The sequence below is a fragment of the Caretta caretta genome, chromosome 5 (genome assembly GCF_965140235.1).
Source record: "Caretta caretta isolate rCarCar2 chromosome 5, rCarCar1.hap1, whole genome shotgun sequence".
NCBI classification, from domain to species: Eukaryota; Metazoa; Chordata; order Testudines; family Cheloniidae; genus Caretta; species Caretta caretta.
The window spans coordinates 90,835,244-90,850,457 of NC_134210.1; the positions used below are offsets into that span (position 1 = coordinate 90,835,244).

At 41.9% G+C, this 15,214-nt stretch overlaps 1 protein-coding gene across 1 annotated transcript; it reads right to left on the minus strand.

The window, feature by feature from the left end:
• Positions 1 to 1,601: 1,601 nt before the first annotated feature.
• Positions 1,602 to 10,342, minus strand: CTSL (cathepsin L). Its single transcript, XM_048850885.2, has 8 exons — positions 10,217 to 10,342; positions 7,425 to 7,560; positions 6,188 to 6,310; positions 5,950 to 6,105; positions 5,510 to 5,734; positions 3,607 to 3,775; positions 3,111 to 3,228; positions 1,602 to 1,996 (listed from the first exon to the last, which is right to left on the minus strand). Exons 2-8 carry the CDS (start codon positions 7,548 to 7,550, stop codon positions 1,897 to 1,899), a joined length of 1,017 nt encoding a protein of 338 aa, XP_048706842.1. The 5' UTR covers positions 7,551 to 7,560; positions 10,217 to 10,342; the 3' UTR covers positions 1,602 to 1,896.
• Between the last annotated feature and the right edge of the window lie 4,872 nt (positions 10,343 to 15,214).

Below are 15,214 nucleotides of genomic sequence, written 5' to 3' on the forward strand. Positions count from 1 at the left end.
CCCTGCACTCAAGGCAGGACTAAGTATTATCATTCTAGGCCATCCCTGAAACGTGTTTGTCCAACCTGCTCTTAAAAATCCCCAATGATGGAGATTCCACAACCTCCCTAGGCAATTTATTCCAGTGCTTAACCACGCTGACAGTTAGGTTTTTCCAACCTAAACTGTCCTTGCTGCAATTTAAGCCCATTGCTTCTTGTCCTATCCTCAGAGGTTAAGAACAATTTTTCTCCCTCCTCCTTGTAACCTTTTATGTACTTGAAAACAGTTATTTCCCCTCTCAGTCTTCTCTTCTCCAAACTAAACAAATCCAATTTTTTCCAATCTTCCCTCATAGGTCATGTTTTCTAGACCTTTAATCACTTTTAGTGCTCTTCTCTGGACTTTCTCCAATTTGTCCACATCTTTCCTGAAATGTGGCGTCCAGAACTGGACACAGGACTCCAGTTGAGGCCTAATCAGCGTGGAGTAGAGCGGAATTTTGCCACACGGAAGAAGCAAACTCACATACATCGTCCACGTGTTGGAATGTAATGTTAGGACTTTCTGATGTGTTTGATTGCATCCTCTGAAAAATGGATTTTAAGACAACAGAAATCTTGTAGATATTTCACCCCAGCACAAACCTATACCTGGGTTTAAATGCAAACTAGTATGACCCATAATGAGAATTCAGGCACCAGAAAGGATGATCTCATGGTTATAGCAAGGATTGAGGAAATCTACGTTCTACTCCCACTCCTGCTAGATTTCCTGTGTAAGCTTGGCAAGTCACTCTCTGTGCTCAAGTTCCCATCTGTAAAATGTAGTATATTTCCTTACTTTACATGGATAGTTAGGATAAAGCCCTTCCTGGTTGTGAGGTGCTACAGTAAGTGCCACGGAAAAGCCTAAAAACTCCAAAGAAAAACGTTTATTATTTCAACAGCTCTGTCCTTTCAGCTAAGGGGCAAGAGCACCAAGGGGTTTTCAGCAAACTCAGGGAAGATCAGATTTGACAATCTTGATATGTGTAAGGAAAATGAAGTTCATTTTTAAAAACGTTCAGGGACTTTAACATACCACAAGAAGTATAAACACACAAAAAAGAAAGGGCGAAGGCCAGGGGAAAGGCATAAGTCCAGATTTTTAAGAGCTCCTTCATGGGTCACTTAAATTACAGCAGCAGAACGGGACGCTGCTTGCATACTTAAGTGAATCCAAAACTCTATTTTAGTACTACAATGATAACAAAAACATTTAGTGAAAGGTACAATAAGCCTAATTATTTGTTCCTCTTGGATCATATGACTGATATGCCATATTAATTGTTCAAAGAGTGTAATGAAAACTCCTGCTTGACTCTCAAACAGAAATTCAGAGTCCCACATGAAATACCAAGTTTTGGTCACTTCCACTACATCAGCTTTACTTCAAATGGATACAGTATTTTTCAATTATATTCCTGTCCAGTTGTGTACTATACTATACTCCATTTGAATAATTGCTGGGTGCAATAATTCCCAAACTCAGCTACATTTTAGTGGATGGTGAAAGTGATGGGTACATGGTTTGGTTAAGATGATCATCAATTTATATACATAAAGGAAAGCAAAGTCACCTTTACACGTTGGAATTGGCGTGTTTATTTAAAAAGTAAATCTTTGTGCACATTACAGTTAAAAAAGGAAAATTCAAAAAAGAATCCAATCAATTAAGCAGTCTGCAAACCAGCAATATTACAAGCTTGTTTACATATTAACATTTACATTAATTTAAACAAGTGGCTTGTCACCAACATATAAAACTTGCAAGTTGGATCTTGGAAGATACAAATCCTACCACATGTATTAACATGGGTTTGTCAATCAGTTTAAAACCACTCTTGTAGTGAAACACTTAGTCCCCCTCAGTAAGTTATACTAGTGGATAGCTAGCTGCTGTAGCTATTCCACAGTGGTTCCTCCTGTCTTTAGCCATGTAGATATATCCTTTGTCACCCCACTTCTCACCCCAGCTGGAAAACGAAAGAAAAAATTATGGTTAGCCTTAACAGTAAGGCAAGAGAATGTAGCCCTGAGATCTACATTTGTCCCATGGATTAGAATGGCAATTTCCACCTTTCAGCTTTGTGAAAAAGCCCAAGTAACAAATGCTCTCTCTCCATTGGTAAGATGCATGGTATGCCAAGGATACCCAGAGTACAGCACAGAACCTCGTAATGCAACCCTTTGACTCTCTTTCCAGTAGCAGTGTGGCCGGAGCGGATATGGGTGCCCGAGGATGGAACTAGCAAGGCGACACTTCCGATTCTGTGGTGGAGTACATAACTGACTTCACTAACTGACCTCCCAGAAAGCAATACAGGCGAGTCTCACCTTACATGCATGAATTCAGCTTTGCACCGTCAGCAAAACCAACCCCCCCCCCGCCAAAAAAAGAAAAGAAAAGGAAAAAACAACAATTTTAAAACTGTACCTGTAGTGCGGGCGATTCCGCCCACCATTACACTCGATATAATTTTGACTATACGCAAGTTTTGCTTTACGCGCTGACCGCGGAACGTAACCCCAGCGTAAGAGGAGACTCGCCTGTACACCAAAAGACTGCAGACAACCATAGGGAGGGTACTCTCTTGGAGGAAGCAGAAGACCAGCCACCCAAGATTTCATGGCTCTCACTGTCTGTCACATGTCAGATTTTTGCCTCCTATCCTAGCACAAGAGGCCAGTCCTCACTCCTTTTTCCATCTGCACAAAATATGAAACCCGAGTGCATCTCCTCCACACTTAAGGGTATCCCAATTTTGTGCTAGTTTTCAATTCCAGTTTAGGTCATGATCTAAACAGTCCAAAATGCATTAGAATGAATTTGCTGCTTAAAGCCAAGTTTATTAAGAACCCAAAAAGTATAACTTCTTTCCCCTATGTAAGAACTGAGGCATTTGTTTTATAAAGGTGGTTGTGGAGTTGTGTCAAATTTGCAGGACTTCTCCTACCCTGCATCATAGCACCTTTCCACACTAATTCATTTTAACATGTAATCAAACCATTTGCACGCTCAACTTTATAAAACCATGGACTGAGATTGAAGAGTGTTGTATAGAAAGAAAAAACCCAGAAGTTTTGCACCTGTTCTTAACAATCCAGTACTTCTTCCCATCTTCATCTGCTCCCTCAAAGCCATAGCCTACAACCAGAACGCCATGATCCAGGTCCTCACTGCTACACTCTGGCTCATAATAGACACCTAGAAAATACAAGTTCAAGTAAGGACTCCAAGATTTTAAAAAAGGCATTTCTAGAACATCTTCTGTCTTTAGATCTCAATGGTGTGTTTTACAATCAGTCAATCAGCCAAACATCTCTTCTGCAAGGTATTTCAGCATTATTCCCCATTTCATTGAAGAGGAAACCTAAGGACAGGTTACATTACTTGTCCAAGATCACAAAGGAAATCTGTATCAGAGTTGGAGACTGACCCCAGATCGCCTGAATTCCAGATCAAACTTTTTTGCATCAGTAATTAAAGTACAGACTGCAACATCAGATTTTTTTTTTTGCATTGGTACTGCAACATTAGATACAGTACATGAAGTCATCTTATAAACTGCGAGCAAATCACTACCTGATTGATAAAACTGGAATGATGAATGGCCTGCATCAATAGCCACAGAGACCGGACCCACAGATGCCACTGCTTTCATGAGTGCTTTTTCACGTCCTTGTGGGATGTCTACAAAGCCAGTATCATTAGCAGCATTGTACTCTGCCTTATACATACAGTCTTCATCATCCTTGACAAAAAAGGAAATTGGAGTTACTACACAGTTCTCTAGTTTACATTAGCAAGTGTTGCCAGCTACTCTGTGCTTAGTTTGTCTAGCTCGGTATTTTGAAACTGTCTGACAACCAATCCTGGTGCATTTCTTTAACAAAAAGAACTGAGCAATGTAGTCTTAAGTAGGTCAGAATAAGAGACTGAAAGAGAGACCCAGTTGTCTCATGTAGATCTTTTAACCAAGATTCATTCAGAGAAACACCATGAAAAATCCACTCAGCTAATTTATAAGTAGCCAGAGTGTGGGCTGTCAAAATTGATTTGACAACAGGATCATTAGATTTCCTCCAATTTTCTCAAGCAGTTAACATATCATACTTGTAGACTTACACATTTTGCAACTATAGTTTGAACCTACTCTTCAACAGGATATCCATTTTTGTGCCTACAATAACTGTCAGAATAAAGCATGAACTGCCAGGATAAGCATGATGAATTGTGGGCACAAAACTTTACCTTATGAAATGAATAGCCAGTATGAAAAAGTCAAGTCCTTTGAAACGAAACAGCTGATGTGTGTTCCTGCATTACTTACATGGCAAGACCCAAGTCAACATTTGGTTTGCAACATCATGATCACCCAATGCACAATAAGGAACGCAGGTCCCTGAACTTTTTTTTTTGTAAAGTTTTCTTTACTTATTTTGTAAATAAAGCAGGTGTGCAAGAACTTCACAAAACACATTAGAGATAACTCTTTTGAAGGAGCAAGTGCTTTCAGAGACACATTTGACAAATTAGGAATTAAGGAGGAGACGTGGAAAAAGTTTTAATCTAATAGAAAAAGGGTCACGTGGTTTGTTCATTTTCTGCTGTGTCAATGAGACCAAAAATTGGAGACAACATGTTTAACAAGCAAAGGAGTTTACAATTAAAGTGAAGCTGCAAGCATAAAATCTTCTTCCTAAATTAAAAACCCAATGTGACCTGCACATGTCTGATCCAATATTCCGGAATCCCAGGTTGTGTTGGCGGCAAGAAGACTCCTTGCTCCTATTTTTCTTTCTATGTAGTGCTCACAAGCTATGCACCTAACATCTACAATTGGCTAGGCAATTTACAGCTATTTCTGAAGTTTGCCAGTCATCTGTGAATGCCTTTGACTTCTAGGATGGATTACTATAGTGCTCTCTACATGGGACTACTGCTGCAGACAACTTGGAATGCAGATATTGCCCCTTCACCAGTATTAACTGCAAGGAGATGTACTGCATCAGGTCTTCTGAAACTGAACTTCACCCAGAAGAGTCAGCTCTGATCTGTATAAAAGCGACCTTGTTTGGGTCATGGTTACGTGACAGACTGCTTCTGTCATGCATATTGTTGTGGCATCTGAGATTAACTGGAGTTAACATCTCTGGCTATATTAGTGTATGGGGCATGATAGCAGAGCATTATCAGTGGAAGCCCTTTGCTTTGCTATTCACTTCTTAAAACTGGTCTGATGAGCCTCTGGTTTTTGCCCAAATCTTTGAGGTCACTTTTCTCATACTTTTGACTGATTTTGGAACTGGTGGGCAGCTGTTCTAGTTTGCTTGGGGGACAACTATGAAGGGAAGAACAGATCTGTTCTGAAAGCTGTCAATATATTTCCTTCCCCAAATTTCAACCTGTACATTTACCTTGTGTTTCTATACTTAAGACACACTGTACAGATAAAACAGATTAGCCTGGAGCTAGTTACATTTACCTTGGCAATGTATGGGTAGGATTCCTCTGAATCAATTCCTCCATTGTCCTGTACATACTGGAAAGCTTGATCCATGAGACCACCATTGCATCCTTGATTTCCTTCAGGGCGAGAGCAGTCTACAAGGTTTTGTTCACTCAGTGAGACAAGCTTGCCAGTTTTTCTGAAGTGCTGCCCTTCAAGAGCACCAGTTGTGCTAAATGCCCAACAAGATCCACACTGACCCTGAAGTTGAAAAGGAAAAATTACTCATTAGCACAGGCAATGTAGTAGTCCATGTTACCACAGCAGCCTAAATGTATGAGTATACCATTATTCAAGTCCCACTTCATTCATGCTCATTAGGGACTTCAACCTTTGTGAAAATACCAAAATCCTTCCAGTGTTCATAACATACAGACATGCACATCCTATTTGTTGTTACACACAAGACAACATACCTGGTCTTTAACTGGAGTTACATATCCCTTTTCCCTCCAGTCTACAGATTTTGGTGCCTCCAAGAAGTTGGGTTCAAGGAACTGTGATCCTCTGTACTTCCTTTCTGATTTTTTATATTGGAACCCATTCATCAACTGCTTAAACTCTTCAGTAGTCTGAAGGAAGAAAAAAAAAAGTGCTCGTCCTCTTATACATCACTACTAACAAAACAAGTTTTATGGCTTTCCTTATACATACCATGTCACCGAATTGATTCATTCCCATTCTGTAGCTATGTTTTCCCATTGTGTGATCCAGATTATGTAGTTCAATCATTTTCAAGTTCTTCTCCCATACCATTCTCCTCCAGCCTTCTTCCCGCTAAAGGGCAGAGAACAGGTGATTTGGATAATGGAATTTGGCCTCTCTCCGTGAGTAAAAGAACAAATGAAAACAGTAATACACCAATTTTTAGGTTTTTTCTTGTCCAAAGCAATCTGGAAGGTGAAGACTGCTTGCAATAGTCCAAATAACTAAGGCTATGTCTACACTAGCAAGCTTACAGCAGCACAGCTGTACCAATGCAGCTGTGCCACTGTAAGATCACTCATATAGCTGCTCTATGCCAACAGGAGAGCTCTCCCTTTGACATAATTTAAACCACCTCCAATGAGTGGCGGTAGCTATGTCAGCGGGAGAGAGTCTCCCACCAACAGTGCTGTCCGCACCGGCCCTTCTGTTGGTGTAACTTATATCGCTCAGGGGTGTGAAAAAACCAGCCCTCTGAGCGACCTAAGTTATACCGACAAAAGTACAAGTGTAGACATAGCTTACATGTTTTTCTTTTACTTATTGTGCTGTCTTTCATACAAGGATGGCAAAGTTCTTAACATTAACTCCTGTTAGGGTATGTCCACACTGAAATAAAAAAAACACAGTAATGAGTTTCAGAGGCTGGGGCTGCAGGGCGAAAAATTGTAGTGTACACATTCAGGCTTGGAATGTGTACACATTCAGGAACCTGGACTTTGAGACCCACTCTCAGTGCTTAATTTGTGCCAGGGCTGAGCCCCAGCACCTCTGGGCTTGCTGCATCCATTATGAATGTAAAAATAATTGCTTCAGCCCCAGCCCCTCTCTCTTTCATTACAAATTAAGCACTTTCCATTCTCCTTGCAAGAGTTCAGCCCCAGCCTGAATGTCTACACTGCAATCTTTAGCACCATAAGCCTGAGTTAGCTGGCCTGGGCCAATCACAGCCCTGTCATGGATCTTTTATTCTAGTGTAGAAGTAGTACCCTCAGATAAGTAAACACATCCATTTTGCAGACAGGGAAAATAGAGTAACTTTCCCAAGGTTAGAGAGTTAATAGCAGAGCTTGGAATAGTCACTCAGTTCCAAGTGCTAGCCTTTAGGTTACATTTTACTGTTCCTACCATTTCCTGTACTAAGCAAATGTCCATACTGTGGGGTCTGCCTCTGCAAAATACTCACCTCATGGTAGGTCTTAGTGTGCCATGACTTCCACAGGTTCCAGTGGTTATCCAAAACAGGATCTATTCTTGGAGCAGCAAATGATATTCCCAAACACAGGGAAAATATGACCAGATATATATTCATGTTGGAAAGTCTACCAAAAGTTAACAAGATCAGTTAAGCCATTTCTCACATGTAAGATTCTGTTTATCAGAAGTTTCTATGTAGAAAGATTGCTTAGTAACATACAGAGACAAATAACGGAAAAAAAATAGTTCAAAATGACGTATTTCGAGTGTGTATCACAAAGCTGAAGCCATTACCAGTTATAAGAAAAGGAGTACTTGTGGCACCTTAGAGACTAACAAATTTATTTGAGCATAATAAATTACTTCATCGGATGCATGTAGTTCATGAAAGGTTATGCTCAAATAAATTTGTTAGTCTCTAAGGTGCCACAAGTACTCCTTTTCTTTTTGTGAATACAGACTAACACGGCTGCTACTCTGAAACCTGTCATTACCAGTTATGTCTCCTCTATGAGCCAGTTATGTAAGAGGAGAGAACCACTTCTTCCTTAACTCATGCCATGTGAAAAAACTGGTTTCTCGCCTTATAATGGGGCACTAGAGATGTATGAACTCTCTTTTCATGGAGGGGTGCCTAGACTTGGTCCACCAATCCTGGGAGATGCTGCAGGACATTTTCACACCATAGAAATTCTATTAAATCACAGGTTTCAGAGTAACAGCCGTGTTAGTCTGTATTCGCAAAAAGAAAAGGAGTACTTGTGGCACCTTAGAGACTAACCAATTTATTTGAGCATGAGCTTTCGTGAGCTACAGCTCACTTCAACGGATGCATACCGTGGAAACTGCCAGTTTCCTGGTATGTGCCAGGAAACACGCATACCGTGGAAACTGGAAACTGCCAGTTTCCACGGTATGCGTCCGATGAAGTGAGCTGTAGCTCACGAAAGCTCATGCTCAAATAAATTGGTTAGTCTCTAAGGTGCCACAAGTACTTCTTTTCTTTTTATTAAATCACAGGCCCACTTCACAGCCCTTTCAATTACTTCTGCCCTTCCCTCTTTGTCTCTCTCCCCCTTTTCTAATTTTCACGCAAATCCAATCAATAGGGTGTTAACAGACAATCACTGCATTTCAGTAGGATGCCCATCCTTTATCTGCAAGAGAAAAGGATTCACACCACATTGTAATTTGGTTTTCCCCATTATGGTTTCCACACTAGTTCTTTTAAGTGCATGACTGTGCTCGTTATAGGGAGCTTTGTCTGGTACTGGAGGATAGGGGGAAAAAAGGAACATTTTCGGTAAGTAAATAGAAAGCTTCTGCCTCTGGGAAGCCTGTCTGCACAGTTGACTCATCTTTTCCTGGAATCATTTCCGCTCTCCTCACAGAAACGAGTTACAAAATCATAAGACTATGGGATGCGACCAGAGGCAAGGGTGAGGGTCCCTTCCTAAGGGCTACCTCCATGCGCCCATCTCCCCTGCCTCTTACTCGCCTAGAGGCACCGCAGGGGCCAGACTCTCTTGTAAACGGATCTCCTCCTGGGGAGAGGGCGATTTGCAGGAGGCACCCGCCCTAGCAGCTGGGAAGGGCAGCCCCACTGATCCATCACGTGAGACCACTCACATGACTGCTGACCTGGGAGACCAGTCGCAAACCCAAGGCAGGGGAGGGAAGGATTCTGCTCGGGAAGGCCACTGCTGTGTAAACAAGCCCGGGTCGGCGCCGCTGGGGCCCGTCGGGGAGAGGGCAATAGGGAGCCCCAGGTCCGCAGCTGCAGAGCTGCATCGTGCTCCGGGTTCAGCCAAACAAGCCCTGCCAGAGCCCACAGCGGCTTCCAGGGAAAGCGCAGGGAGCAGGAGGGGAGCAGAAATCACAGCGCCTGGCTCCTAGGCGGCCTGCGGTGCTGGAGGAGGAATAAGCTAGGCAGTGCCGGGAAGAGCAAGTCCCAATTACAGTCACTGCTGGGTGTTACCGAGCCAAGATACGGGCCTTGCGATGGGCATGAGCCGAACACGACAGCTAGCCAGTGCCCGCCGTCACTCTCAGCACAGGGGGCCCAGACACCCCTAGACCCGCCCCCCCTCCCCGACACAGCATAGGGGGCCCAGACACCCCTAGACCCGCCCCCCCCGACACCCACAGCACAGGGGGCCCAGACACCCCTAGACCCGCCCCCCCCTCCCCGACACAGCATAGGGGGCCCAGACACCCCTAGACCCGCCCCCCCCTCCCCGACACAGCACAGGGGGCCCAGACACCCCTAGACCCGCCCCCCCTCCCCGACACAGCACAGGGGGCCCAGACACCCCTAGACCCGCCCCCCCGCTCCCCGACACAGCACAGGGGGCCCAGACACCCCTAGACCCGCCCCCCCGCTCCCCGACACAGCACAGGGGGCCCAGACACCCCTAGACCCGCCCCCCCCGACACCCACAGCACGGAGGGGGCCGGGGGATCCCCAGGTTAGCTCGCTCCCGAGCCCCAGGCGGAATATGACAGGTAAGTCCCGCTCGCTCTCCTTGGCCCATCAGACAGGGGCAGGCAGCTCCTCTCTCCCCACAACCGGCTCAAACTATCTCCCGCCCCGCCAGCGCCGGGTACCAAGCCGCAGCGCGCAAACCACCCAGCGCCTCTGCTGCCTCCGCACGCAGGAGGCTGGGATGGTCCCCGCAGGAGGCTGAGGACTCCCCCGACACCGGACACGCAGCCCCAGCAGGGCTAACGGGGCGTTAGAGCCTCCCAGCTGGCTGCAAAGCGAGCGGCGGCGGGACTCACCGGAGGGACCCTGCCAAGTTCTCCCAGCCTGCTGGTCCCAGCGCCCGGGCCCCTGTTATAGTCTGCCCAGCTGTGCCCGCCCCGGCGCTCCGATTGGTTGCGACAGGGTCTGGGCAGGGCTGGGGCGGCCCCCGCAAGGTTCAGGACTCCCAGTCCCGTGGTGCGCTGTGGCACGCGTGCCCAGTGCGATCTTGCTGGAAAGAACATAACCCTACACTCACCTAAGATACAAATTAGGTGTAAGCTTTTCAAACACGCTGAGGGGAGTAGCAAAAGAAATTAAACAGCAATTTGTAAGGGAAAAAATTCCTTTAGATTGTCCCCATAACCACTAGAAAAAATTGCTTAGTAATAGGATTATATCTACTAAGGGACAACCAAGCCTCAATGCTCACTTACTAAGGAACAATATTCACTCATTGATATATATACATTCCATAATCAACTCTCTGTACAAATTTTCATCCCAAATACTTGGATGAAAATATCTAAACTATTGTTAAATTTATTCACCTAAAGTTGGGTTATTGCTGATTATGTACTATATGTATCTGATTACTTTTAAAGCAGACATATTTGTGGATAATCTAAACACTACACCTAGATGTACAGACACTTTTCTTAACCTGTGTAATATATAATTTAACATTTGCTTTAATAAACGTTTTAAATTTGTTAAAAGGACTGAAAAAGTACATGAAGAACGGCACTTGTTCTTACAGTAACTAGGGTTAGGGCCTCATGTTTTAGTAGACAAACTGACTGTTACAGTAATTAGAATCTGATCTTGCCATGCTATAGTATTGGGTGAATTTGGGGGGGGGAGGGAGGGCGTTATTGGTTTCTCATTGACAGCTCCTTCTACAGCATCAGTATTGAACTCCCAGAGCATTATTTCTGGTACCATTTGCCATTGACGCTACATACATACATAAAGCCAGACTCTGTCCTATAAATATTGCAGGGTAATGATACAACAATGAAATACATTGACACAAAATGAAAACAATGTTTAGAAGTTTCCTAAATATATCGTTTAAAAAAATGCTTTGAAATCATACAAATAAAAGCATATATTAAGCAAACATGAAGACTGATTCACTTTTAATAATGTATTATAGAACAACAATTGGACAGTAAACATAAAAAAGTTATGACATTGACTTGTTTAGGTTATTAGGACCCCAAGAAACTCCATATCATATAAGATTGAGTAGGTACCAAAATGAAGTGTCACATATGTATACAAATTTCCTAAAATAAGAAGAGCTATAAAGCTTGTCTCTTTCACCAATGGAAGCCGGTCCAATACAAGATATTACCTCACCTACCTTGTCTCTCTAAAATAAAATAAATAGGTTTTCTACTGTGAAACATAGAACTGCTTAGAAAAATACAAATATTTAGCAATTAGTAGCTGTCCCAATAGTTAATGGAGTATTAAAACCCCTGTAATTAAGAATAAAAGATTGTAAATTTAGCACCCTCAATCCTGCAAACTCTTACGTATGAGTATGGTTTAGGATTTTTATTATAAACTACAAAAAAGTTTCCATTAATTGATCTGGGTGGCACTGACAATCTTTTAAAATGAGAACCAGTCCAATTAATTATCCCTGATCAGATCAACCCAGCTGGTGAGTAGTCCCATTGGATACGATAGTTCCTATTAAGTTTTGCAGTTCACACCACACAAGACAAATAGGGTGGAGAGGACATGCTTTGGTTTGTCCCATTATATAGCTGGAAGTTTCCTTCACTAGATTTCCTAACCCTAGCTAGTCATAGGCTAACATTACTGTTTTTGACTTTTTGGCTGCAACAACACTGAAGTTTTTGTCCCCCCATAGTGCAACTCCTCCCCTAATGATAGCAATAGTGGTATCTTCTGTAGAAGGACACATTTTTACCATATTGTGCAGTGTATTCTAACCCTGAATATGGTGGTAAAAATTCCAGCCTAATAGAGTTGCCATTACTGATGGAGAAGCTGCACTACAGAAACGGTGGGAGATTTCAGATTGCCAAAAGTACTTACGCACATGCAACCTCTGGGTGGGAGGGTATCTTCTAGCCCTAAAAGAGGGGTAAGAAAAGGTGCACATTTTTCCCATATAAACATCAATACAGGCAAAGCTTTGGATCAATCTTCCATTGATCTTGAGAATATATATATATATTTTTTAATGAAAGCCTAAGGTTGGTATTATGTTGCACAATGCAGCAAAAATTGCAGAGATCATATGTGATTCTCCTTTTTCCCTGATAAGGCAGTACTTAAGGGAGGATTTAACTATTTGTTTCATTAACACATTCACAATCCTCTTTATATGAATTATCCCTGCAGCAGTCTCTAGAGCTGTTGGGTCTTGATCGGACATAAAGCACATTAAGATGTTAGCAGTAGCATCTACACCGGCATTTTTTGGAAGGGAAATATCCTGCCATTGCTCTACCACAAGACTTCCCCAAAATATTTGGGCAAACAATGCTAAAGGTTTCCATTAGACTACAAGTGTGAACTAGTCTACTCAGAAACTTGCACTGAACTCACAAAAGGAGTGTATTAAAACCAATTTATTTATTTCAGTGCAAGTCTGTGGGTTAAAACTTATTTTATCATAAGACAGTGGCTAAATTCAGAACCTTAGGTCTGGATTACAAACAAAGCTGCACAGTTTTAATTAAAGGTGTGTTTTTAAAGCAATTTAGTTAGGCAGGTGCAAACCTCTGTTGGACACTGTTTTTTTAAACTTGACATATTTTTACTTATGACATGTACAAACTCTCTTCTAAATCAACATTAGCAAATTTTATTCTGAAACAAGAGTGTGTACACCCAAACATAAATAAAATGACTAATTGGTTTCATTATTTCAGTGAAAGTTTATTTGTAGTCTAGACCTCATTAGATACTACTGAAAAAGCTGAGAAGTGGTTTTTCCAATCACTGGAAACTACTATTCATTCAAATTTGTTCAAACTAAGCAAAGCATACACTCCTTTTTAAAGGGCACCTTACACATTAAGTTTAAAATGTCAAACAATTTAAGTTTTTTGTGTAGGAAAAAAGTGGTCATGTTTTATTTTGATTTTCAGTGGGTAAAAGTAAATTTTTGGCACACAACACAAAAGTGTTTGAAAGAATTTTGCTTAATTTTCTCTAGGGCGAAAGCTAGCATGGAAAATTTCATCCCCAAAAGGTGAATGTTTGAGAAAGTTACAAACATATGAAAAGAGAGGAGTTAACAGACTGGAAACATATTTGCACTGTCAACTTGAAATTTTAAAAAGCCAAATTTCAGAAGAGTTAAAGGTAGTTTCAGATAACATGTTCTTAATTTTTAAACAACTACAATAGTTGATTTTCCTCTCCCTTATTGCCATATGAAAGACCCCACAAAAACCAGGAAAACTGTCTCATTAATAGCAAATTGGAAAAACAATTTTTTTTAAAGTTGATAGTGTCCCTTTAACTTTTGCAATTGCTAGCAGCACCCACTGGTAAGTTTCTTTATTTGGGTACCCTTCCTGGTAACAGAACTAATTAGCTTCTGGAATTGATTTTCAGATGGGGCACCAATAATTAAATTAGCTGCATCCTTATTGGGTTGGAGAATTAAAGCAGCATCTGCATTTGAAAAATCAGATATGGTTCTAAGCATTGGCTACAGAGACATCGTCATAGCTGATAAGTCAGTAATATTATCCACTTCTCACTGTTGTTAGAATAGCCTTGTGATCTCCGAAGACTCATCATTCATCTTTCCACTCCCCTGAGTGAGAGATAAAAGGGACCACATTCCAATTTATCTAATAGGCCGGAAGGTAGAGCTTGCTTCTTTTACATCTGAATACCTTTTCTGCTCAGGAGATGTGAGACCAGCTGACAAATGATGTAATGGAATGCTTGCATTGCAGGCACACATAGGAAACCTAGCCTCATGGTGGGTTGTGGTGTTTTAGGCAGTGGTTCTCAACCAGGTACATGTTTCTCAGCCTGGGAATTGCAACCCCAGGGGGTACACAGGAGGGCTGTAGAGGAGATCACAAGTGCAGGGCCATCCTTGGTGTGTGGCAAGCAGGGCTAAGGTACATGCTTCAGCCCCAGGTTTCAGGGCTTGGGCTTCAGACTTCTGAAAGAGAGACAGTAGTCAGGAAAGGTTGAGAACCACTGTTTTAGGGTTTGCTAGGAGAGAGGTGTGTCATTGAAGGGAATAGGGATTTTATTTTAAATTTAAAAAAAAAGAAGTAACATAAAAGGCTAAATTTCTTAGTCACGGGGACTACTCTGATCCTGGGACTACTCATATACTTGGAGTTAAACATATGTGCATCTTGCCCTTTTGATTTACCTCTGATATATAATCACTTTCAAATACTGCAATATTTATGACTATAACACATTCACATTAGCATAATACATATGGTGGTAACGTTAGGAAAGTGGAGAAACTCTGTTGGTGAAAACATCATGGTAAACAGCTGCGCTGCCCCAGAAATTCATGGATTTGGAATAAGAAAATTAACACGATGCTGAAACGTTTGAAATTAAAAATATTAAGTGCTGTTTCCTTATGCTAAAGAGAATTGTTTTCTTCAAGCAACCTTTGCATCCCTTGACTTTCTTGCATTAACATGTATTTTTATGGTTTCAGAGTAACAGCCGTGTTAGTCTGTATTCGCAAAAAGAAAAGGAGTACTTGTGGCACCTTAGAGACTAACCAATTTATTTGAGCATAAGCTTTCGTGAGCTACAGCTCAATTGGTTAGTCTCTAAGGTGCCACAAGTACTCCTTTTCTTTTTATGTATTTTTATGGTAACAGATCTGAGTTATCCATAAACCTGCTCAGATCAAGACCAAGTACGGAATTAACTATAGATTATTGTTAAAGCGTTTTACAGTGTTCTGACAAAGCTGTCAGAATGGTATGGTATAATATTTGAATCTTTGTTTGGATTTAAACAAAAAAAACAAAACAAACCCAACATTTTGC